The following is a 27289-nucleotide window of genomic DNA, read 5'->3' as shown; positions in this document are numbered from 1 at the left end:
AAACCTATGTTAAACTGTATATTTAAAGCTAGAAGTATCAAAAAATCCACATAAAAATATGTTTTCTCCATTATCAAAAGCTTCAATGCCATCGTCATTTGGGGAAAAAAAAAACAAAACAGTGAAATTTAAGTCTGTAAAACAGACTTTAAATAGTACTAAATAGAATGAACATCTGGCTTTCTTTTTGAAAGGTGCATTGATATTGTCAGAGGAGAATAAAAATGCTCATACAATGGCCCATGTTTGGAGTTTGCCAATACAAGAATATTTTATTCATTCAGTCTTCTCTAAGTTCCAAAGATAGGTGTTGACTTTGATGAAAAAATACAATGATATATATTTAGAATGACCAATCTTTCACATTTAAATCTAAAAATGTGCTGCTGCAGTTGGATTTTTCTCAGGGATGCCATTGAAGCAACACATTACATTGTCATCTCACACAGCCCTTCTATCCGGGATGACGGGATGCCAGGTTAAAGTATGACAGCTTGGTGCAACTGTTATGGCATTGTACTAATGCAGGACTACCTCTCTTTTGTTTCAGTCAAAGAGGTACTTTAAAGTGGCAAGGTCTTGAAAGTGAATTTTCATTGTCATATTTAAAAAAGTGTACCAGAGGCTGACTTTAAAGAAAGCAAGTTTTATGAACACTAGAGGTTTTGCAATTGCAAGAGACAGTTTCTCGCCTTTTCCTTTCATGTTTCCTGACTCTGAAGAATGTTCTGTGCTCCAGTCCTGCCCCAGAATTAATAACTTTCTAGTACCTTCTCACCAAAGGAAGAGCAACTCCAACAGTGCATTGCAGATTAAAGACATTCTCATTCACTTTAAATAAGATGTATTAATGGCAATTGATTGATCAAGATGTATTTACTCTTTTAAAGAATGTTTTCAGTCTTTTTAAGCCCAAATCTTTACTTGTTGATAAAGAGCCTGGTACTAATTAAATCCTAAGCTTTCACATTTGTCAGCAAATGCCACCAATGTTGAGAGTGTTTTAGAAATGGGTGTTTTGGAAAAATCAGCATAAATTGTGCTATATTGCTTTCAAATTCAATGATGTTAATGACTGATAAATGTAGAATAATCCCTCGCTGATGCATAACTTAGTCTCTGGAATTTTATTAACACGTGTAAAGATAGCAAGTAGTATGCCACTTGTGTGAAGAAACATCATGTTTCTTCAAATATTGATTTCTTTGACGGGATAACTGAGGGATAAAGGAAAATAAATGCCCAGGAAATCAGTTAATTAACTGGGCACTAATATAATGTTTTACTACTTCATGATATGTTTACATGTGGCTAGGCTGCTCAAAATGACCACGTCCTGCTTGTCAAAACATGTGATGATTTAGATCTAAGAATCATAATGGACTTACAATATATGCTTTTAATCTTTCTCTTCTCTGTTGGTGGTTTCAGGCATGAAACAGACCTCACTTTCTACCATCTGCTCTCCATTTAAAACTGACATCAAGTTCAGTTCCTCTCTGATGCCTCCTTGTTTCCCAGCTTAGAACAATTCTATCCTGCAGTTCAGCCATCTCCCTATTATGCCTAGCCATTGGGTTGGCCTATAGGAAATGGGAGATCTAGGATGGCTTCAATATTGATGTCTCAAAATAAGCCAGGAAGACTTTTGTCCATGGAATGATGGTCACTATTGCTTAATTACAAGTCAGTTAGCAAAAACTGAAGTACGGTTTTATAGTTTTGTGTTTCTATGTTTAGACAAGTGAGCCATTGTATTTTATTTTATAGCTTGCTAATCATTCTGTTGTTAGATTGAACTATCTCACTATTCACATGGATATCGATGTCAGTTATATATTTCAGAGAGCTATTAGCTGCATAGATCAAATTTAATATTTCAAACCCAGTAGCTATGAACTCAGCAAATACTGTTAAGCACTTAAACTGTAGGGTGAACACTGTGTTAGGCATTTGCAAAATGGTGGGAAAAAACATCATGGAGCTTGGGGTCTAGGAAAGAAGATGAAACTTAAACAAATACTTAGATTTGTTTGTTAAAAATAAATTAGGAGGGCTGTTATAATGCTGAACAAACTCTGCTATCATCCAGAATCTCTGTTTTTTTGCAGTAGGGTAAGACATTGGGCTAATGATATTATTTTGGCTTAGAAAATCATTTTGGCTTAGACAATCAGAATTTGTTTTTCTAAGCTAACTGAACATTGACTGTATATTCACCTCAGTATATCTGTATCTCTTCGTATCTGTCTATTCATCTATCTATTCATCTATTATCTATCATCTGTCTGTCATTCTATCATCTATCATCTGTTTTGCACAAATACTAGATCCAATACTTGTAGATAGACCTATAGTCCAGTTTCTAGTTCTGTGATTTATGTTGAGTAATTACATATAGACAGTCAAATGGAGATTAAATAATCAGAATCAATCACTTTTTGTTATTTGGCTCTTCAGTGTACATATCTTCAGCTTTTTTGAGTTCTGTGGACCAAGAAGCAAACTGTTCTTTGTATGTAGAAGAACCTTATTACACACGAGTAAGTTATTAGTAGTTGGAAACACTATTACATCAAATCATGTTTATTTACTTACTTGAATGCATCTGTATGCTTTTATGTGTATAGATGTTTAAACTTTGAAAGTTTATTCTTTCTGTTTGGGGAAATTATGTTGGAGTAATTATATCTCTAGAGATGGTTTAATATTTCCACAATTATTTTAAGAGTCAGTCTTGTTAGTTGATATGTTATTTAGACAAACAATGCCTGTATTGATTAAGGGGCAAAATTAATGCTTGTTTAGTTTCTTTTCAAACTGTGAGCAAGGGATTCCCATTAAATGCCATTGTATTCTCACCTATCAGTGAAATGACATCTGGGTCACAGTGGTATCTATCTTTACAGTATAAATCCCTTTGGCTATATTTGAAAACTGCACATAAAAGCAGGGATAGACTTCATGCTGTTATCAGCCTAATTTTAGTATATACAATTTAAGGTGCTGCTTGAAGTTTTGTTCTCTATGGTATAAATTTAGTAATAAATGTAGTCATTTGGCTGCTATGCTAGCAGTCTGGAATGTAGAGGTATAATGTGAAGAATTTTAATCCACATTACTTATTATAGAAAAGCATATATCATTTCGTATCTAAATATTAGTCTCTAATAAATAAGCAAAATTAAATCCTGACTTTGGGGATTTGGGATGTCTGCTCATTAGATATAAAAATGACTTCAATTGTTTACAATTGTTTTTCCAACATGTGACAAAAAATAAGTAAAGCATAAATTTGTTGCTCAAAAATTGAATACATACATATGTCTTCTATTAGGACTGAATGCATGGAATGAGTTCACTAAATACTTGCCATGCTAAAAGAAAACAATATTCCAGTAACTAACTTTCCAGCTAAGCTGATAGGTGGATTTTTTCATAAAAATTTTTTATTTATAATCTTCTAGAAAGTAATCTGTAATTGTCCTTTACAATGAAGATTTGAAAGCTGTACATTTCTATAAAGTATCTTTAATTGATATTATCCATACACTATCAATTTAAAAACTTAAAGTTTTCTTTGAAAAATCCTTCCCAAAGAACTGTGGATTCTCTTAATTCTTTTAAGAAAGCTAATACAAATCTATGTGATTCAAATGCAGGTTGAAATCATCAACATATTTTTATTATTATTTTTTGAGTGAGACAACATATACTGTTTCAGGGTCACAAAAGTGAGGATTTAATTCTTAGAAACTTAGCTAGAGATACATCACTGCATCTCTAGGGTCATATACATTAGGAAAATCTCTCAATGAATATTTTTCAGTGCTAATGATGTATATGTAAGTATTCAGGATTTCTCTTAAATGTGCCAAAAGCAGTTTGATAAGACAAATGAATTTTCAATGCCTAGTTTCCTAGGAAAAATTACATGAATTGCTTGTAAGTTTTGCTCTGTGATATTAACATAAAATTTTAAGTCTAGAAATACTCTAATGAAAATTAGTATTTTCATGCAGCATTCTTCCACACTGAATAGATTAATTTATTCTATTTCTCACCTAATTAAACAGTAGTGATGTAATATGGCTTCCATTTGGATTTTTTTAACATTTTCCTAAATGCATAATTCAAATATGGATTGAATTTTCAATTAGCCATTATTTGATATAATGATGGGAATTTGAGTTCTTTATTTTGATATTGTCTGTTGAGTGTGTGTGTGTGTGTGTGTATGTGTATGTGTGTGTAAGAGAAGGAGGGAGAGAAGGAAGAAGGGAAGGAGAATATTTTGGCACATGTGAATCTTAAGAAGTTTGAAAAGTAACTCATTTAACAGTTTAACTCAATCTACTGTAAAAGAGATGAGAGGCATCCAGATGTTAACTTTGTATAATTAGTAGCTTTGCTTTTTGTTTTTTTATTTTTTTTTAAGATTTTATTTATTTATTTGAGAGAGAGGGAGAGAGAGATCATGAGCAGGGGGGAGGGGTAGAGGGAGAAGCAGACTCCCTGCTGAGCAGGGAGCTGGAAGCGGGACTCGATCCCCGGACCCTGGGATCATGACCTGAGCCGAAGGCTGATGCTTAACCGACAGAGCCACACAGGTGCTCCAGTAACTGCTTTTTAAAAGGAGGATTTGTAGCGGTTACCCCTACAGGGCTTTGCATGATAGGGTCTCTGCTTCCTTTCTGACCTCATCATCCACTTTCTCCATTGTTCAATCTGTTTCTGCCACACTCAGTTACTTTCCTATAGATATGCCAAAGATGCTTTCATCCCAGGGTCTTTGCACTTGGTTTCTCTAACAGGATTATTCTTCCCCAGGTAGTCCCAATTGCATTGACTTCCTTTGAATCTCTGCTCAAGAGCTACCTTGAACACTTTTTATACAATTAGAACTCCTCCAGCCCTGGTTCCCAACACACACTCATATATACTGATACTTTGTACCCCCTTACTCTGATTCAGATTTGCATTTTTTTTTTTGGCATGGATTATTCCTAAGTGGTGCTGTGCACTTTATAATGCACTGCATCAATTGTTCTACTATTAGGTATGCCAAGATAGATCAGAGAAAGCAGGTGGTAAAAGCCTGATCCATCATATTGATTATTATATATTTTTGACATGGCCCACATTAGTGTTTCATAAATTTATTTTATTTTGGCATAAAATGTCCCAGAATCATCTTTTGCATTTTCTGTTTTAAAACTGGAATAACCTATCCAACTCTAAAGGACTCTAGATGTTTTTAGTAGATGATGGTATTTAGAGAACACATTTTGGATATTAGGGGTGCTAATTGTTGTTGGGCTGTCATTGCTTCTAAGCATTTCAGTACATAAAGCTAGAAAATTAAATAGTTTTGAAAAAATCATGAGTTTATGGTATATTTTCAATTTAACATTAAAAGATTTTACTGAATATTTTAAAATTTATACTTGTATCACCTTTCTCTTAAGTTGGCCTTAACAATACCAAAGTACTTACTTACTGCTCTAACCTATTATATACATAGCTACAAATTAATAATAAAATAGTATTAGTAAAATTAAGATTGATGAATGAAACAAAACATTTCTTTGCTGCTCTATTTATCCTTGGATTATATTCTATTATTGATTTACAGGCAAAATACTGTTTTAGTCACTTGAAATAATTTTTTTCTGTGTGTAGTTATGTATCCAATTCATTTGTTTCAGTTTGTTTCCAGTTCTTACATCTCTATATTTCATTTCTATTTGTTCTGTCCATTCTTTTTTTTGAAGATTATTTATTTTTTATTTGACAGAGAGAGACACAGCGAGAGAGGGAACACAAGCAGGGGGAGTGGGAGAGGGTGAAACAGGCTTCCTGCTGAGCAGGGAGCCCGATGCCGGGCTCAATTCCAAGACCCTGGGATCGTGACCTGAGCCAAAGGCAGATGCTCAATGACTGAGCCGCCCAGGCGCCCCTGTTCTGTCCATTCCTTATTCTGTTTCTCCTTCTCTGCTCTCTTTTGGGTTAACATAGTAATTTTTTGTAATCCATTTCTTGTCCTCTCTTTCTTAGCTATATTTTTGTGCAATTTTTTTGTGGTTGCTCTAGAAATAACAATATGCTTTTAGAACTTTTCACAATTTACTATCAAATAATATAGTAGTTTAAGAAAAATATATAAACATTACAGTGGCCTAATCCCCATTTCCTCCTCTAACTCTATGTGCTTTTGTTGTCATATATTTTAATTCTACATATGTTAGGAATTCCATAATATGATATTTTTGTTTCAAGTAATCAGTAATGTCATAAAGAAACTTTATTTCTTTTATATATTTGTATTTCTCATTTATTTACATATTTACTCCTCTTTTTCTCTTTATTTCCTCCTGCAACTCTAGGCTTCCATCTAATGTCTTATCTTTTCATTTCAAGAACTTTTAGCACTTGTTATTGTTGAAGTCTATTGCAGGTAAATTATGTCAGGTTTTGCTTATCTTAAAATGTTTCTATTTTGCCTACATTTTTTTTCTTTTTTTAGATTTCAATTTTTTAAAAAAAATTCTAGTTAGTTAACACATATGGTAATATTGGTTTCAAGCGTAGAATTTAGTGATTCATCACTTATATATAACACCCAGTCCTCATCACAGAAAGTGCCCTCCTTAATACTTATCACCCATTTAGCCCATCCCCTGCCCACCTCCCCTCCATCAACCCTCAAGTTTGTTCTCTATAGTTAAGAGTCTCTTATGGTTTGCTCTCTCTCCCCCCACCCCTTATGTTTATCTGTTTTGTTTCTTAAATTCCACATATGAGTGAAATCATATGGTGTTTGTCTTTCTCTGACTGTCTTATTTCACTTAGCATAATACACTCTAGCTCCATCCACATTGTTGCGAATTATTTGCCTACATTCTTGAAGGGTATTTTCGCTGAATATGGAAATTTAGGTTGACTTCCCTTTCCCAGCCCCATTTAGCATTTTGGGGGGAGTTCATTGTTTTGTGTCATCCACTGTTGCTGATAGAAAGTTGACTGTCCTGCTTAGGAGTGTTTTCTCTATATATAATGTCTGGGGGAAGGTGATGAGGGACAGAGAGGTATGTTTTTATGATATTCTTCGGTTTTCATACCTTTTACTGTATGTTCCCTGATATTTTTTTTGTGTATTTATCCTGCTTGAGGGTCACTAAGTTTCAGTGATCTGTAGGTTTATGCCTTTCATCAATTCTAGGAAGTTCTCAGCCATTATTTTTTCAAGTTTTTCTTCTCCATTATTTCTCCTTTACTTCTAGGACACCCATTATTCATTAACCCATTAGATATAGTCCCACTAGTCTCAGATTCTCTTTAGTTATTTTTTTCTTTTTTTTAAATTTGAACAATTCCTATTCCCCTACCTTCAAGTTCAGTGAGCTTCTCTTCTGCTATATGTCTATTTTTATATGTATCAAAAACATTATTCTTTTTTTTTAAAGATTTATTTATTTGAGAGAGAGAGAACGCATGCACACAGTGGGGGTGGGGGGGGCAGAGGGAGAGGGATATAAAACCTCAAGCAGACTCTGTGCTGAGCATGGAGCCTGATGTGAGGCTTGAGCTCATGACACTGAGATCATGACCTGAGCCAAAATCAAGAGTCACATGCTCAACTGACTGTGCCACCCAGGCAACCCAAAAAACATTATTCTGATATTACATTTTCCTCTCTAGCTTTTCCATTTCATTCTTATTTATAGTTTCTGCTGAAATTTACCATATTTTTATACATGCTACCTATCTTTCTCACTAGACTTTTTAATATTTTTATCATAGTTATTTTAAGGTTTGTATCTATTAACTGCAGATTTGCCCATATTGACTGTGTTTTCCATTGATTATGGGCCATAATTTCCTGCTTCTGGTGTGTACCACAATTTGTTATTTTATGCTGGTCATTATAAATAAAAATAGACTAGATAATATTTACCTCTAGAAACATATATATCACTTCCTCTGTCGTGTTGCTAATCTGTAGCTGAGCTGGATCACAGTTTGTTGCCTTCTTAGTTATTTTTAGTTCACTGTTGGCTTAAAAATTTTTGAGGTCAGGGTCAGGGATTTCTTTTCATCAGAGCTCTCTTCCCCCCTCTCTCTCTCTGCTTTATAGCCCACCTGTGAGCTTTTTTGGTTGCAGGGGAGTTGTCTTTGCTCTCCAGCTGCTAGTATCCCATCCCCTCACTCACACCCTCCACCACTTTCTATAGCTTGAGAGACCAGCTTCCATATTGATTCCTGCCTACAGCCTTTGACTGGCCAATGTCTTGCACTCTCAGAAGGCCTCATTAACCTTGGAGGGATTTTTCTCAGTTCTCCTGTTCCCAGGTTTCAGCCGGCTGCTGCCTTATCATTTTAAAAGGCCCTGGGTCCCTCAGGGTTATTTTTCTCAGTCCTCTCAGTCCCCAAACCTTTAGTGAGCTGTTTCCTTTCCCTTGGGGAAGATCCCTTTGGAGAGGGAAATATTTCTCTTCCGTCCTGACTTTCTCCCAGCTTTCAATTGACTACTTCCATGTTCTCAGGGAAAACCTCATGTACTATGGAGGGATCTCTCTCAGCTTTCCTGCCATATCCTCAGTTTTTGGCAGCATTCTTACTTGCTCTTAGTGAAGGCTATTTTAGTTCGTAGGGATTTCTTTTCTATTAAATATTTTTTTGAAAATGTAAAATATTTATGATTGCATTTGATAGCATATAACAAGATCTATTAAAAGATCTCATTTACATCCTTATCCACTCCACCCTGGGTCTCTCTTCCACCTATCAGTAACTGTTTTTATTTTCAAGGCAAATATTGGCTTTTTATTTCCATTTGAAAATATAAGTATGTATCAATTCTAGTGTATTTTTCTTCTTTGTAACATAAAATATAGCATAATATATATACTATATGCAGCTTGGTTTTTTTTTTTTCCATCAATAAATCCTGGCCATTATTCCACAATAGTATATAGAGATCTCCCTCATTCTTTTTAACAGCTGTATATGACTTATAATATTCAATTCTCTATCTGTATTTTATAGTTTATTCATCTTGTCCATTACTGATGGCTATTTGGATCGTTTTCAGTCTTTTGTTATATACCCATAATGTTACACTGTGCATGTACAGAATTTATATACTGTTTTTCTATAGCTTTAAGTTATATTTTTAAATTTTTTTTTACTGTTGGTTTAAGACCTAAGATACAATTAGTACTCTAATTGAGATTATAAAGTGCAAAATTGTTCCTACATTACTTATGAGGTGCCCAACTAAAAGAATATATGGAATTCTGACTTTACATATATAATTCTTTTGGGCATCTACTTCCCATTACAATGTATCATGAGGCCCAAGAAGGTATTGCCAACAATATTTTTGGAAAACTGTCAAAATTATATATATATATATCTTACAAGCAATAACTTTGAAGGGTCAATTTCATATCTTGTTATGAGTTGTGGATTAGATATTTTATTAACTTAAACTGTATGCCTGAATCTAAAGAAAAACTGGGAGACCAACCTGAATATTTACAAAGTAAATGTTAACAGTATGTGTAGAGTCACTAAAATTTTGCAGGTGCCATAATAGAATGAAAAGGGGAAAAAAACCATTTGAAAGTAATTTTGTCAAGCAAACTCAGCACTTCACTTCATGACATCTACTGAATATCCATATGGTGTATGGTCTCTGCCGTAAAATGGGGCATTTATAGGTCGAGCTTCCATTGCAAGAGTATGTGGAATTTATATTTCAGCTCAAAATCTTGCACTTTTATTTTGAGCAGAGGATATACAGATTATCTCATATTCTATATATATTCTATATATGTATATATAGAATTGTATGTGTTTATATATAAATTGCTCTCTCTATATATATATCTCATATATAGATAGATCTCTGTCACACATATATGAGAAAGAGAGAAAGATGATAGTATGTGCCCTCTCTTCAGTCTTGTACCTTCAGTTGCTGCAGAAAATCTCCACCCAAAGAGCCTGTTGTGTCCTCAACTCGGCATTCTTTCCTGATAATCATGATTTCCTGGACCTCTTGAATTGTTTTGTGTCTATTTCTATATGTATCTGTGCTTTCTATACAATTTTAAATTTGAATCACTGTTTACAGTTGCACAGAGCATGAAGGTTTAGTAAATTCTTTTTAGAAGTGGATATATAAATAAATCAGCTATCTGTGTTTGAAAAGTCTAAACTAAAGTGCAGTTGTATGCCTCAGCTTGTCAGTGGATATTTATGAGGTGAGCATAACACTATAACAGTTATAGCAGTGAAATATATCCTGTGCAGATAGCTAGTAAAGGAGTTCACAAGCCTTAATGCCCACAGAATTTTAATGCTCAAGAGATGGGAAACATGGCACTTGCTCTGGCTAACACTACTATTACTGGCTACAATGAAAATGAATGGGTGAAATCAGTTTTCAAAGACTGTAACAGAGTTGGGGTCTACATACTTAACTAACAGCAAATATGTCAGTTTCTACTGTTACCTTGTTTTCATCTCGTTAGAGCAGTAACAGCACTGGACAATTTTATTTTGGGTATCAATTTCCTACTTCTATGTATGATGAGACCCAAGAGAAGGTATTGCCAACAAGGATTTCTGGAGAAATGTCAATGAACTTCTTAGATACTTGTTAAATGCCTGAAAAATCACTTAAGTGAAGTTAAAGCTGACAGATTCTATTGTGAATTTAGACTTTGTTATGACCAAAGTTTTATTTGTGATTTATCCTTGATACATTTTGTTCCTTCTTAGGCTGAGGGAAAGTGGGTAATGGAGTAAAGCTTCTGCACAGAGCTCTACTCTAAGAGATGAATTGATACATTAATGCATTTCAAGTTTATAAAGAATGAGTCACATTATGCTTATTTTTTTTAGAAGCCAAAGAAAACAAAGTGAAGCTTTCAGTCATTAGACCTAGGGTATTTATTCTTATAGGAGAACTTTTGGGATTTTATGAAGAATATAGTTTTAATATGCTTGCAGGTATAAACTTCAAGTTCATATTAATTATCTAAGTTAACTCAGATTAAGTTCAAATTAATCATCATTTGACATCAGCTATCTGCAGAGTACTTCATTAAGTCCCACCAGAATAAGAAAAGGCAACAAAAAAGGGAAGTAGACATGATATTATCTTTTCGTATAAGATAGAAGTTGAGGTAATTCATTTGTTGGAGGGTTTTGAAGGTTTAGCTCAATATGGAGTCTTCATGAATAAGAAAGTTGAGATTTAAGAAAGAAATATGTATTAGTTTACATTTACTTATAGCTTGTCTACTTCTAAAGAAGTCTTGAGAAAAAACCTACCATAAAACTTCAGAATAAAAATAAAGAATTATGGGCAGAAGTCAAGATATAAATCAAGATACCATACATTAAGGGTGGTAATAACTTCTAGAACATCATGTGCCTGAGCTTTTTGAAAGCCAACTCACAAAGAGAAAGGCTGAATCATGGTTGCCATTATATAATATAAAGGAAGCACATAAACTTACCAGAAGTGATAAGCTTTTTTCTAGCTAGCTCTGAATTTCAATAATTGATCCCTTAATATCTGTGTCCTCAGTAGCAATTTTCCAAAATATAAAATTCTCTTTATATGACCACGAGTCATTTGGGCTCTTAATGTGACCAAAAGTTGAGGAAATGGTGTCATAGATCTAGATCTAGGAAGGCCTTTCTAAAGAAAAGTAAAGAAACCAAGTCCAGGTATAAATAAATAGTTTACTGGTGACCTGGCTTAACATAGGCATGAAAATCTTGAATAAGTTATCAAAATACATTTTTAATACAAACATAAGCAAAATCTTATAGTGAATTACAGTTTTAAAGGTAGGTGAGGGTGGAGTTATTTGAGCCAAATGAGGATTGAGAGGCTTGCATTGTGCCTGCTCATTCCCTTCCTGTGCACCACACCAGCCATAGTAACCCCCGAGGCACCTTGTAGAACCCACAGGTCTTCGTGGACTTCAGTATGAAAAAAACCTGACCTAGAGAGATGGCTAGTATTTCACTTAGAACTTCCCTCTTGAAGATAGTTTTGCCAACTGATCTGGAGGGAAAGAATTCCAAAGTTATCATGATTAGTGCCTGAGGTATAAATACTCTACATTATTGGTTGAATGGAGAAATATATGCTCTAGATACCAGGGGTATGGTTAGAAAGATTGATGTGGTATGAAAATGGAAGAGCTTCTCTATATTCTTATTTAAATCAATCCCAGTCTGCATAGCACTTGAGATAGGCTGTGTGTGCATGCGTATGCATACACACACACACACACACACACACATTTTAAAAAATTAGGTTGTTTGTGACCTGAACAAGTGCTTGACCAGGCATTTCATGGAAACTCCCTGAGTTGTATATCGTAAGAATGAAAATGCTAACTGTGGATTATAAGATATTTTGATCACTGGCTTGTGTCATACCCATACACTCTGGAGTAGAATTGCATTCAGATGGGCTCACCCAGGACGTTAAATAAATACAACTCAGAGACAAGTAAACAAATTGACCTATGGGAACATGGAATGCTGAAACACTTTGGCACGGTTCGTTGTTGGGAGTGACCTCAAGAGTGCGTAGTTGACAGATTCCTCTGGGAATAAGATCCCTGATGGAATACTGAATAAAAATTCCCTTCTGGCCACTAGTTTCTTTTTTTCTTAATTATTCAATTTTTATCTTTTCCTCTTTAGGGCTACTCTCTTCCAGTTTCTCTCTATTTTCTTCTCTCCTTTTCCACGGCTGTATTTTTCTCCTTTGTAATCCTTTTTCGCTTTCAAATTTATACTTACTCTGTCTTCCTGTGTTTGAGGTCTAGTCATTATGGCTTCATTCATTTATATGTTTATCATCCACCTCTTCATTTGTTTCTAAGTATTTATTATGAGTGCTCTATGTTAGCCACGGCAGTGACACAGAGGGGGTATGGGTAGTAAGTACCTATTTTTTATTGAGAGTTTACTAAGTGCCAGGTAGTGTACAAAGTGCTCTCTGCATATTCATAGATTCAATCTTTATAGCAGTTCTAAGAATAGGTCAAATTTTTATTCCTGATGAGGAAACTGAGACACACCGCAGTGAAATGAGTTGCCTATCATCACACAGTTAACAAGTGGCAGAGCTGCAACCCATAACTAGGGTGTTTGAGCCCTTAGACTTAATCACTGTTATCTTTCTTTAGATATTCAGGCAGACAATTATGGCATAATGTGCTTTGGCTGTAGTGGAGATGCTATGGGAACTTTGAGGGGAAGAGCCCCGTGACTGGGAGAACAGGGTAATGCTTAACAGAGAAAGTGACTCTTGAACCTAACTCCTCCAAGTTACCATCTTTTAGATTTCTGTAAAATAAAAATACACCCCCACATTATCAGCGCTTGATAAAAAGTGGAAAACACCAAGTCCTTGATTAGGACGGGAAAAGGTATTTATTTATTTATTTATTTATTTATTTTGTTAATGGGTGTGTGTTAAAACACAGGCGTGTATGTGCGTTTAACAGGTGTTTCTAGTACTTGCCTCAGTAGACGTTTGACAGCTGATGATCAGTCCTTAATCCCAAAGTTTGGAAGAGTGGAGGTCAGGACCTCAGAGTCAAAATCAATAAGGTTTTCTTCATTTGAGTTTCTATGTCTATAATTAAACCATATCAAATGAAATGAAAAATAATTATGTCTGGCATAATTTAGGCATTGAAGTGATTTTAAGAATTTAGGTGAACTATGAATCTCATTTTTTTAAACTATCCAGTTGCTTAAAGTAGGTGAATCCGAGTCACTAAGATTAATCTGGTGTGTAGAACAAAAGTGGTCAGAGAAGGGGCCCTATATCTACATCTAGTTAATTAGTGATCGCACTCAAGTAAAAGTAGAGATTCATGATAACTTCTTTTCAAAATTATGCAGAAGAGAGAAAACTTTTACTTTTTTGGTCCATAAATACACAAGAAAAAGATGTCATTAATTCATATCTTTGCTGCCATAATATAATTATTCATGTATTTGTTGGATTCTCGAAAGACTCCAGAAGATCATATTTTTAATGTTCATTACTGTTTTCATAGGCATAGTTCAGATCTATTTCTTATTGCATATATAGTTACACTATTGTGGCTTAGAAGCACTGTTTTATTGCTTTGCTCAAATATTTATTAATTATGTCATTTTTCCTACCTGTCTCCCTTGAAAAAAAATGTTGAAAGAAGGGATATGTCATGAAAATAACATTTTAAATGTTTCCATGGCTTTTGGTGTCATACTTAGCTAATCTGGAGAAGAGCATTTTTTCACTTAGTATTCTTTCTAAAGATCTTGTTTGAAGGTTCTAGACAATACAAAAATATAGTCTGAGTGCATGACCTATGACCATTGCATTACCAAGGATTTTGACCTCATTCTCAGGTGGCCTTCTCTATGCTTTTCTCACACTCCCTTTTGCACAGATATTATTTGTAGACATCAGGTACAAAGTAAGTAATAAAATTGACAGTTGTAATAATGTTGCCTCCAAATTATTTAGAGGATATATAATTTGGTGAATGTCTCTGCCTTTTAGGCAAAAGTTAATGGAAACTAGTTTGCTTTTTTGCTTTTCTCTTCATTAATTTCTGAAATATCTAAATTTATAGAGCAGACATTTTTGACAGAAAAATGGACCAAAACCCTTTTTGATGTTCCAGGCTTTCTTCTCCAACAGTATTTGTTGTTTCTTTTGAATATTCCCAGGTATTGGATATTTAAAACAAACTTATTGTTCACATTCAGAGAGAAATAAAGAGAAGTTCTAAAATCTGAAGTTAGAGAGCAGATATTAGGACAAATAGGAAAATCTCAATAAGATGATAATCCTTACCCTAAATTGGAAAGCAGTATGCTAACTTTTGGCCTATTGAGAAATCTGGATGTGATTTATGCAGTACTGGGTATCAGCAGGGTCATACCAAGGAGAGGGGAAGAGGAGATCCTTTATCAATAATTGAAAACTTTGTTTTCAAATAATTCTTGGATTATTTACAATGACATATGAAACAACGTGTCTTTGTAACCTTTCTTGAAGTGCCGAAGGAGTTGGAATGACAAAGTCTCTTTAAAAATGTGGAATGCAAATGAATAGTCACCATTTGGAGAGGCCACATAATGATGGTGTGTAGTTGTGCACAGAGAGATGGTCAACCACAGAGGCCAAATTTTCTAAGTCTTTTGCAAAAGCCAGTTATAAAATGCAATCACAAAGAGATGACATCTCTTCCCTCTCTCTCTGACTCCTGATCCTCAGCCTCTTACTACTTCTCAAGTGCATTCCTCATGTATACATTTTAGAAGCACCAGTTTTATATCAGTTTTAAAAGCACCAGATTGCATAAAGGAGTACTTTCATTTAAATCCATTATAGAAGGAAACATAGGGTTTGGCTTTGATATTTTTATTGCTAAGATAGTAATGCTGCACTTTAAATAGGAATAACATAGTTCTATTTTACATAGAGTTTTTTCCACTCTTATTTTACCATCCCATTGTGTAGATGAACTTGCTGTGGAAAAGATCTGAATGAACCACCATGCTTTGACCCAAGGGGAAAAACATGACTTCGTGGTTCATCTTAGCATTGACCTGTTCTTGCGTAATCATTTACTGTATCATGGTAGGAAAACTAGGTATCCTTATGCTTTTTTGTAATTGCTTTAATATTTCAATAATGATTTCTTTTTCTTTTCTAGGGCCGGTGCATAAACTTCTCCCGAGTTCCGTCTCAGTAAAAGGAAAGCAGGAAGACCAAGAAGGTATGAAGATACATCTTCGCACTGCTGATTTCCAACCAAATGAAAAAAAAAATAAGTGCATTTCAGAAGTTTTTGGAAGAACAGCTTTCTTCCTCTCTGCCTTCTGCTTTGCTTGCACCAAACATTTTTAAATACTTGTTCTGCCATCTACATGAGAGTTGATGAAACCCAGTGGTAACTCATGATTCATGACATTGAAAATAAAGACTAGTGTTAATCTACATGCTATGGTTTATACAAGAAAGTTTGTTGGAATGTTGAGAGGAGGAAAAGCAAAAGCAACAGCATGAAGATGATATCGAAACAGGGACCACGGTACAACTGGCCGTGACGGATCTGTAATGGAGAGAGGAGTGCTTTACATGGAAACATGGCACTTGGCGTTTTTACATCACAAGATTTTCTGCCACAGGCGAATATGAAATTTCCCACCAGGCCAAGCAAAGACAGGAGTCCATTGCCTTATAGCTATGTCAGATCACAGAATCCTCCCAAGTCCCCTATCACAATGTGCCTTACGGGAAGCTTCTGACTGGAAAATCTTGTCATTCTAACACTGAAAGTGCACACGCATGACAAAATGTAGACAGGATGCCTCAAGGTATTGGTAGCAAGCAAGATTTTGCCCTTTAGTTTTTGAAGACACCTTTCTTTCATTATGCACTCAGGAAAAGAAGAAAATTAATAGAGCGTTATTCCACAGGAAGACAGCCTCTAACCAGAGATCTTGAGTGGAGTTTAAGGGACTTGTGCTTTGAGAACTCGTCCCTGGGAGTGGTCGATTTACCCCACTCTCTATGTTTAGGGGTTAGTAGTGCATAAAGCATTAATATCTGTAAACATACCGGGAGTTTGTTTTGCTTTTAATTTAAAGGAAGCGGTAACCACAAAGCTTCCGCTCAGGGTTTTTCCTTCCTCCAAGTCTCCAAGGGCTCTTCAGCGTCACAAGCCAGCAACTCTCTTTGCATGAAAATTTCAAAGTTTAATTAATATAATTAAAGGCAACAGCAAGCAGCAGCCTGTGAAGATTTTGCTCATCTTTTTTATGCCTTTTGACATTGAATGACCTATTACTGTATGCGCATTACTTGGATTTTGAGGGGCACTCTACCTTGGTTATGATTCAGTAGAGAAAAAAAGACCTCCTCTCATCAGTTTATAAATTAAATTTTCAGGAGGTTCGACCACCACAAAACATCGAAATGTATGTATTATAATTTTTTAGAAAAACCACCATCGTGTCACGTCGACGATGCCAAATTATGTTAGCGTGAGCGGAAACACTGTGGGGGAGGAAGAAGGCAGCAGCTGAAGAAAAAAGCTCAAATGATCTAGTCACTTTCGATACTGTACTTCAGATGCGAAATGGATATTCGACTCGAAACCTGACAAAGCGTGCCTGCTTTGATGTGAACTGGTACAGACAATGACCAGTGGCTGGGTCAGTGGGATGTCTCTCTGCGAGCACAAAGGCTTATCAAATGACACTAAAAATAAGTTCAACAACCATCACATTGGAAAGGAGAAGGCGAACATTTCATGTTTGGTGGGCATGTGAGTGCACAAGACGGAAAGAGCGATTCGGATCATCCCGGTATAATTACCCCCATTGTACTCTTAATGGAAATTTCAGAGGACGGGAGCAATTCTGTTGGTTGGTGTCTAGATTTGTGGCACAGCTCCAAGAAGCCTTACTCACACAAATATATATATACATGCATATCCTCTAGCTTGAATCATTTGCTCAAGTTTATTTATGTCACTGGCTGGCTGGATCCAAAGTCATGTGTCTACATATTCATAAATAAAATTTTACCTGTGCCTCTGCTACCATTTTATTTAAGCCCACATAAACTCAAGCTTTGTTTGGCTAAATATATAATTGTCCTGGTTAGTTTCAGGACAGAATTATATTCGTTCCAAGATGTCGCTTATGGTCACAAATGATACTATTGGCATTAATTATCCATGTGTGCAAGTGCAACTTGGAAAAGACTGATATACACCCAATGAGTTCTCATAGACCTTTGTTCTACATTTGCATCTGGGACAGCATGTATTGCTGTTTTCTTAAATCGGCGCTTCATTTCTGATCCATGCACACCCATAAATGGTATTTAAGAGCTTCTACAGAAGCTAAGGCTGTTTCTTTGGTAGTCACTTGGGATTTATCTACTATCGTATGGCATTTGTATGGCATTTAGATTTTGCCACATGAGCAATGTGAGTAGACCTCTGTCCTTAAAGGACAAAATAGGTTTCTGTAGATTGTAATTTAAATGGGTTTCCAGTTCTAATGCCACTATGAAGAGCTCTCAGTGAAGAGAGAGAGGCAATGGTCTATATGTAGACTTAAAATGTACCATTCATAAAGTTCAAAGACAGATGGAATTTCATTGCACTTAAAGATATGAACCAGATCTATGCTGTTTTCTCTCATTTTATCATCTAGCACATAGAAGAATTTGCTTTGAAAGAGTGCTATTTACTCACCAAAGAATTAAATCAAAAACCTCTATACCTTTTAAGCAGGAAAATAAAAGGTTAGAATAAAACCATTTCTATAAGTTTAATATCATTTTTAATATTTTATAGAGAGAAGTAGTTCCTGTTTAATTTTCTGGACATAATGTCAGTCAAGATCTACTTTGTGTATAAACGAGGAAGTCTTTATCCATAATCCATTTGTGTTGCATAAGGTTGCAACAACAATTAAGTGGGAAATGATTCCTAACTTATGTGTCTACTCTGCCTGGAAAGAAAGTTTTGAAGGCATCTATATATATTTCATAACAATGTCTGTTCTTTATGGATTTGATCCATAAATATTTATCTATCTGAAAACTTTGATACTTGGAATGTTTTCCTTAAAGCATTTGGTGCTCCAAGAAAAAACATTTGGTGCTAAGAGTTGCAGCACTGTTGCCTTTCCCCAAGTTAATTCTATTTTAAAAATTTATATTTCCTTCCCAATGAGATGCAGGGTAAAATTTGAGACCCTCCATTAAGTAGGGAACAGCATCTGTCACCTATAGTTAATTCTTATTTTGACAAAAATATAGAAGGTTTAAGCCTCCTATATTTCAAATTGTTCGAGAAATGATTTGCTTATATTCCCCCTGAACTTTATTTGAACCATTTTAAGTCATAAATTATTCAATATTTGTTTTTCTAATAAATCCTTACTGCATGTAAGATCTGGGTGTCTCTGTGAAGTTAATAACTTTACTACCTAAATATCACTGACCATTGTTTACTGCTCAGAGGCAATTTATTAGTTTAGTTTTCAAATCAAAACATTGTCTCTATTATGGCCCAAAGGTATTTAAAACATTTTTTGATTGATCAGTTTCCATACACCATTTTTGAATTTTAAGAGAGCAAAATATAATTAGACCACACGTACAAGTATTGGAAAGCACTGTAGTTTCCTCCTCATGGCAAAGCCTGTGCTTAACTTTTATTAGGTTTTGGACAGCATCACATTACTTTAGGAAGTTTTTTAGTGTTGTATTACTAAAAAAATTTTGGTGGGTATATAATTCAGGAGAGAAATATATACATTCTTTATTCTAATATGAAAGGAAATACATAATCTAGAATCAGAATAACTGGTACATTTGTCATATGTTTAAAGAAAGAAAGGGGCAGGTGAGGCTAGCGAATGTCTGTTTACAGGTAATGAAGTTGAGTACCGCCATGTATTTTAGTCTTGGGGCTAGATCATTACTTTGCCTAGTGAATTTCTGTGGCATATTTCTGAGAACACTTTCATTTTAGTATATTCCTATACTTGCTAGGATATAATTCAGTAAAATTGACCAAAGGAAAAAAATTTTGAGAACTCATAATGCAGCAAGCCCTGTGCTGTTTTTTTTTTAATATATTTTATTTTTGCACTCTTCTGCCAAAAGAAAATGCTGATTGAAAAGTACACAGTAGAACATGCAAATTTATATTAAAATGTGCTTGTTCAGATTATAAGACCTATATTAAGGTAATGTGGGGTATGTGTGTGTGTGAGAGAGAGAGAGAGAGAGAGAGAGAGAGAGAAAGTGTGGTGTGCTACATATGCTCTTAGCTTAGGAAACAGGTGATGAATGGCCTAGCCCATAGAGCTAGCTGCTATTAACTTGCTGAAATGGAGCTGATCAGCTTCTCAACCATAGACTAGAGATGGACTGGAGATAATCTCAAGTTCCTTCCAGCTCTGACAACATTTCTGTGAATATAGTCATATTGGAGGTTTTAGTATTTATGTATTTCATATTTTTAATGACTGGCCTCATTTGGAGAGCACAGCAATATTAGCTCTGTAAACTGCCATTTAGTTACCAAAAAGACACTGAACCATAGTACATAATTTTATAATTAGCCATAATAGAGTAATTTCTCATTTAATTTCTTACAACTGGAATTTGTCCAAGAGGCAACTGATAATAAAATTCATATCTGATGAAACCTCTGAAACGATGAGTAAAAAATATTGGGAAATGTATCTGCGTATTTCACTCTGACTTTAAAGTCGTAGCAGGTGTCTCAAAGGCATATGTAAAGATGTATAGAAATTGTTACAATATACTTATGCTACCAATTTTAATGATGAGGTACTTTGTACACTGCAGAAAGTTAAATTATTAAAACCTTCTTTTCCTTAGTCAAAATTAGAAAACAATTTTAATCGACAGTAACTATGCCATGTTCCCCATAGGAAGTATTCAATATGGCAAACGTTTTACTGAGTAATTTGAATATTACTTAGAATATGTAGTATGTTAGAATTGCTAAACTTTGACAAAGTCACCATTGTTTTATTGTAGGAGAAAACTCTGGAAGTAAGAATTAAAAAAAAAAAGGACGCTTCACATTGTCTCCTAATCACTGTAAAATTATTTGTTTTAGGTGAATTATATTTGCAAGATTGTAAATGCCAGTGGATAACCCAAAATAAATTGTAAAATTTATTAAAGTGTACATTTAAGTAGATCTCAATTTGGTTAGAAACATCACGAGTTAATCTTGTAGAATATATACTATCCAAAAGATATGCATTGTCTTTATGTACTAAAAGGCAAGGTGATTCAACAATTTAGATGCAAAACAAAGGAACTGAGAGCTTCCAAAGTCGTAGATAATAGAAAAAAGAAATTGTTACATCATGAGCCAAAGTGGAAGCAAATGTAAACCTCTAGCCATGATTTTGTACTCCACCGTCTGATTTGCATAAGTAACTGGGGAAAGAAAAACTCAATATAAAATAAGATTGACTAGTTCTAGCAGATGACACCTGTAAATAGAATTTTTACCAGTTGAAATTCTGATGTGAGATGAGATGATTATCATTATCACACTAAAGTCTTCTTTTGAGTTCTTTTTTTAACATCCTATAATCCTAAAAGTCTCTGTTAATTAAATAGAGCAATGACAGACCTTCATCTTCTTTAAATATTTTGTTTGTGTGAGGCTGTCACATGGAAAGAAAGATTATATTTTAAACAATATGTTCAAGTGTAAAAAAATCTTCAGCAAATACTTAATGTTTAAAAAAATGGGAAAAAGTTCCAGGACTTTTGTAATTAACATCATGGGATTCTTCATAAGGACCTGAATATCTCAGAAAGATTGAAAAGATTTTAAATATATTTTTTAAAAAGGATATCAAAGACTATATTACTCAATATTCAGTGTGTTTTATCTCATTTTAAAGGATATTAGTATGATTAGAATAATAAAGCACAACACTAAAAACAAAAGAAAATCACAATGACATAACTGTTTGTTCAATATCTGTATTCCTGCCACCATCCAGAAAGCACTGAAATGATGTATTTATATCAATGATGTTAAAAATTTAATTCAAACGATAAAGACCAGTTTACAAGTAGTTTCAAAATTATTAAATCTATTGGACTGGTAAAGATAGTATAATTATCAAATTATTTCTTCTAATCATGTATAAAATGGAAGGGATTACTGTGCTTCAAAAGATTTCCCTCAACTCTTCAAAAATCAGTCCAATAATCTCGACCCAAGGTCATTATGCCTATGTTTATAATTTCTAACTTTGAAAAAATGTTCTTAGTATCAATCGAGAAGAGAGGGCTTGTATTACACTTCTGATGCTTCTATCACAAATTACCACAAACTTAGTGGCTTAAAACAACACAAACTTCTTCTCTTGAAGGTCTGGGGGTCAGAAGTCCAAAATCCGTTTCAATGAGCTAAAAGTTCCACAGCGTCAGTTCCTTCTGGAGGCTCTGAGAGGAGGATTTGTTTCTTTGTCTTTTTCAGCTTCTAGTGGCCCCTGTAACCCTTGGCTTGTGGCCCCTTCTTCCATCTTCAAAATGTATTATTTCAACCTCTGCTACAAGCATCACATCCCCTTTTGTTTTTCTGGTTTCTTTTCTCAAAATCTTTCACATAATCATATCTGCAGAGTCCCTTGGCCATGAATGGTAACAGTCACAGGTTCTGGGGATTAGAACATGGATATCTTCTGGGGGCATTATTCAGCCTATCACAAAGATTAGAATGATTTACCTTTCATTAAATATTTCCCTTGTGTCTAACACCCTAAGAAAATACAAGTTGAGTTCAACTGTCTCCATTAAATCCTTGCCTGCCCATATCCTTTAGATCTTGTCATCACACAAGTGATTTTGTTGTTGGAGGAATTCCATTTGTCCCCATTCTACTGCTTCATATTTTACTTGAAATTTTTCTCAGAAAAGGAAAAATGCCAGAGGATAAATTCTTGGAAGATTTTTTGCCAGATGATAAACCTCGCACAAGGCTGAAAAGCATATGGGCAATTTTTTGTTGCCTCTGGAGAATTTACCTGGCCTATCTGCCCAAGCCCAGAAGTTAACCCAGATTTACTCCCTGTGATACTTTATGCTGCCCTACTGAAAATCTATTTAGAAAGTATTGAAATACCACTAGAGCCAAAGGACAAAAATAAGTTGATGTTGCTAACATCAGCAATATACATATAAGATGAACTTGAGAAACAGTTCTTAAATTATTGTATTAACTATTTTGTGCTAAATTATGTGGCATTCCCACATGGTACACCCTGTGTTTATATAGGTCACTGATTGCAATCTTACCTCTCATACATTATATATAATATATGTATATTATGTATATATGTATATTTATGTATGTATATGTATATAAATCAAATCATATAATATATATATAATATATATATAAAATAATTATCTGTTGAATTTTCGGTTGTGAAATGTATGTTCTACAGTGACATCGGATACATTCCACAGCCGAAAATTCAACAGATAACTATTGAATGCCTACTGCGGGCCAGACAATGTGTGGCTCACCAGGGAAGTGGTATAATGAATCAGCTGAACTTCCCTTATAGGGGAGAAGAAAATACTTCCCATGAATAGGTAATAAGTGGGATGAGTATTTTAAATGTGCAAGTTCTGTGATTGCAAATAATGATGACTTAACTGGGTTGCAGGTTTCAGGGAAAAACTGGAAGAAGCAAGAACTTTGAAGGGTAAGGACACAAAGGAAGAAGGAAAGAAGAATGTTGTAGACAGTGGAGAAGCATGCCCTAGAGTTAATAGAAACTTAGGCTGTCTGTGACAACCCAGAGATAAGAATTACCGACCAGAGAGCCAAGAAGGGTGGCAAAAGATGGCTCAGGGTGGTTTAGGAAGGGATCAGGAGGCATAGGGCCCTGTTCACTCTTTTTTTACTATATCTTCAGGATGGAAAGAAGTCGTTCAGCAGGTGTCGGAGGTCTATAGCAGGAAAGCAAGATCAGCAGGTTGACATTTTGAAGCAGAGATTAGGGAGGGGACCATAAAGGAAAAGGTGTATCGCAGATACTTCGGCATCTCTCCTCAAACCCTACATCCCTGTGCACTGTCTGGATAGTACATTTCTGAGCTTGTCATACCTCCTTGAATTATGGGAGCATTTGTTTTCTACTGCCTCAATTAAAACCTACCCCTCAGTTTTAAACAGATGCCATGTGTTTAAAGTTAGAACTAGTCATTCTTGCTTCACACTTGTATTTTTCTGTTACTTTTAAAGATCCAAAAAGAGTACTACTATTTTGAATAATTTGGCCCACAGTACTGCCTACCCCCCCACCTCCCATGTCTATGGGACTTCTCTGCCCTGTGCCGAGATCTCTGGGGTCTGACCCCCACCTTGTCTCTTGTTGCCACGCTAAGTTCTTCAGCCTTACCCCCACATTAGCTAGGGGTGCCCTGTAAATGCTTGTGCAACCCTTTCCATGGTCACAGCATGTCCGGCCCAGAAGACCTAGTGATTACACTCATGAGGATGTCACTCCTATCAAATTAGCCTTCACTTTTGGGGCTTCCGCTGCAACGGAGACAAAAAGACTCCCATGTTAATGTTATGTTATAATTTATTAAGCAGGCACCATTAAACTGCTGGGGAAACAGTAGCGAAGAGTGACAAGGTCGTGGCCCTCGTGGATTTTACGTTCAAGTGGGGAACTAGAAAATAAACAATGGGATTTCTAGAGATGCTCTCCTAAGGTGTCCAATATGTAGTACGTGCCCTATGCGCTGTGAAGGAAATAAAGCAGGAGGAGATACAAACTGAGTGGAAAGGGATTTGCGGTTGAGGTGGTCAGGGAAGGTATCTCTGAGGGGGTGAGAAGTCCAGGTAGAGGGAAGAGCACATTCCCAGTGGCTGAGGTGGAAAGGAGCTTGGTAAGAACAAGATGGTGAATGGAGAAGGGCAGATGGGTTGAGAGAGAGTGTCTGTGATAGGAGAAGAAGCTGAGGTAGCAGCTCATAGGGCTCCCAAGGCCCTGTAAGGGGATGAGACGATGCTCTCACCATGGTAGGAAGCCATTCTTTGTACTAGGGGCAAAAAATGACTCTAACTTCTGCATGGAGAGTAAACTTTAGGAGGCCAAAGTGGAAGGAGGGAGATGTGTGTAAAGTACTGAGAGATCGCTTCTTTAAAGTTCGGTGTAAGTATAAGTTCATATATGTGTTCGCCAAAGAACAGTGATCAAAATAGAGGAACTATATTTCAAGTTGATATTATTAAAAGCAATACCAGGGAGTTAAAACTATCTTGTACTCCAGTTGCTTGTGTGCTTGGGTAACTGGTATAATAAACTGCCTTCCCTCTCCTCTTCGTAGTGAACGAAAGAGCATGACAGGCTGTGTCTAAGAACTTACCTCAGTGGGGAGGGGCTCTCGTTAGTCGTCCCTTCGAAGCTTCAGCTGAGTTCTCCCACATGAAATGAATCTCAGATCTGAACTCTGCAATAGTGGCTGAACAAAACTGAATTTCTCTGCATAAAACAAATCTTGGAGGCATTTCCCCCTCCCCTGAAATAGAAGGGAAATAAAATGGAGAAAAACTGATGAATGGGTTTAAGGTAATATTATATGGCTCTTAAACAGCAAGGTGCCCCCATCTGTTAACTGTTTTCCTAGAATTATATATATATACATATATACACACACACATATATATATAATTATATATACACACATACACACATAGTAAGAAGGGAGAGTGATTTTAAAGTCAATAAAACTAAAATAAAACTAATATCTATTGCAAACGTTCAAGTAGTAATCTTGAACAAGACATCCATAAAATTGATAAACTCTAAAATGATAGAAATAAAAGGGATCAGATTCTCCAAATTTCCCCTAAACTATTACATCATGTGCCAATGAACCTTGAGTTCTTAGGAACAAATTATTGGATTCTATACATGCAATAGGGGTAATGTTTACGTCTCTCTTATTTTTTACTTTCTATAGCTGCATACACACACACACACACGCACACACACACACCTTTTTAGGAAATACATTTGTATTCAAAAATGGTATAGGGCGCCTGGGTGGCTCAGTTGGTTAAGCGACTGCCTTCGGCTCAGGTCATGATCCTGGAGTCCCTGGATCGAGTCCCGCATCGGGCTCCCTGCTCAGCAAGGAGCCTGCTTCTCCCTCTGACCCTCCCCCCTCTCATGTGCTCTCTCTCTCTCATTCTCTCTGTCTCAAATAAATAAATAAAAAATCTTTAAAAAAAAAAAAAAAAAATGGTATAAATGAGTTGAAATATGAACCTTTGTGCACTTCACAATCCTAAGGATATCCCTGATTATGTATGTGAAGCATTTTGACATCTGAAAATAATGATTTCTTAGCATGTTTAAAGAAAACAAGGCAAATCACTTAACATTAATAACTTGCATTTATATATCCTTTTATAATTTCCCAAAGTACTTCCACGTGCATTTTTCACTGTTTTTAGTTAATAAATATGTACTGGCTACATACAATGTCTACAGTGCAAATTTGGTGAAAACCTACACAAATTTAGTATGAAATTGTGGTGTAAGGATATGGGTGGAAGGTGGAAAAAACGGCCTTCCTATGATGCTCAGTGAAAAGAGTCTTGCAGCATGAATCCTGAGTGGCCCATTTAAAAATAAACCCTGATCACATAAAATGAGATTTAATGCTAAATGAGGCCTGTTTATATGGGCAACCCAAGATAAACTCTGTACCGCTGAGAGTATCTCATTTTGCTGCCACACAATTTTCCGTGTATATTAACAGCCTTCCTGAGGAAGCAAAATACTTTTAAATCATTTAATGTACTTTAAAACATTACTTCGGTCTAACTCACAGATAAGTTAAGCCACATAAAAATTTAATATCCCTTAAGGGTAAACAAAACAAAACAAAATACCATAAAAATGATGAGGTTAAGAAGGTTGACGTGATTCCTAGAAAAAATGAAGTTTTCTGTAGGAAATTGTTTTCAGGGCCAGCTGAAGGACATTATGATAGAGATCATTGCTTTAACATAATTTCAGAGGCAGTTAATGTTGAACAAGAAAGGAAAGAAAACCCAAGACAGTGAAAGGATAATTAATTCAGTCTTGGTTTTAATTTCCAAGGATCATATGGTGGAGTGACCCTTCATACTAGAAAACTGAACTAGATTTATATTTTCCTTTTTTACCTTGTGATGATTAACTCTTCCCAGTATTTATTCTATTTTGACATCAATGTTTCCCCTACATTTTACCAACTGACCTGCACAAAGTAGGTGAAGAACAATGTTGCAGAGGATAAGGTCAGGCCCCAAAATATTCCCGCCTCCACAGCATCCTAATTTTCCGGTAGCCCCTGGAGATGGCATACTGTGCCTGGGTGGAGTCCTGGGGGTAGAAGAGGTTAGTTGTGCCTAGTAGCCAGGAACATAAAGACCCCAGATTAATGCAAACCCTGTTGTCAAAAACGGACCAAGGAGGTCAGAAGCCAATCAATGCCCAGTGTTACAAGTGATGAAAGGTAAGAACAAAGTCAGAGAGTGGGAAAACTGCCTTATTTCGCAGATTCTTTAGCTTCCCTGATGAATATTTGTGGGTGCCTACCATGTGCCCGTCTCTGCACTAGGCGAGGGGACCCTGC

At 35.5% G+C, this 27289-nt stretch overlaps 1 protein-coding gene across 2 annotated transcripts in view; it reads left to right on the top strand.

Moving 5' to 3' along the window:
- ANTXR2 (ANTXR cell adhesion molecule 2) overlaps positions 1 to 17648 on the top strand; it is a 149574-nt gene extending 131926 nt beyond the window's left edge. For both annotated transcript variants that reach the window (XM_036069401.2, XM_078068826.1), the window contains one exon: positions 15765 to 17648. In XM_036069401.2, coding sequence (XP_035925294.1) covers positions 15765 to 15803 — 39 coding nt within the window. In that variant the 3' untranslated portion in view covers positions 15804 to 17648. The remainder of the gene's footprint in view (positions 1 to 15764) is intronic.
- The last annotated feature ends 9641 nt before the right edge of the window (positions 17649 to 27289 follow it).

This window comes from Halichoerus grypus, chromosome 3 (genome assembly GCF_964656455.1).
Source record: "Halichoerus grypus chromosome 3, mHalGry1.hap1.1, whole genome shotgun sequence".
NCBI classification, from domain to species: domain Eukaryota; kingdom Metazoa; phylum Chordata; class Mammalia; order Carnivora; family Phocidae; genus Halichoerus; species Halichoerus grypus.
Note: the sequence above shows the minus strand (reverse complement) of the source record. Positions and strands in the feature narration are given on the sequence as shown.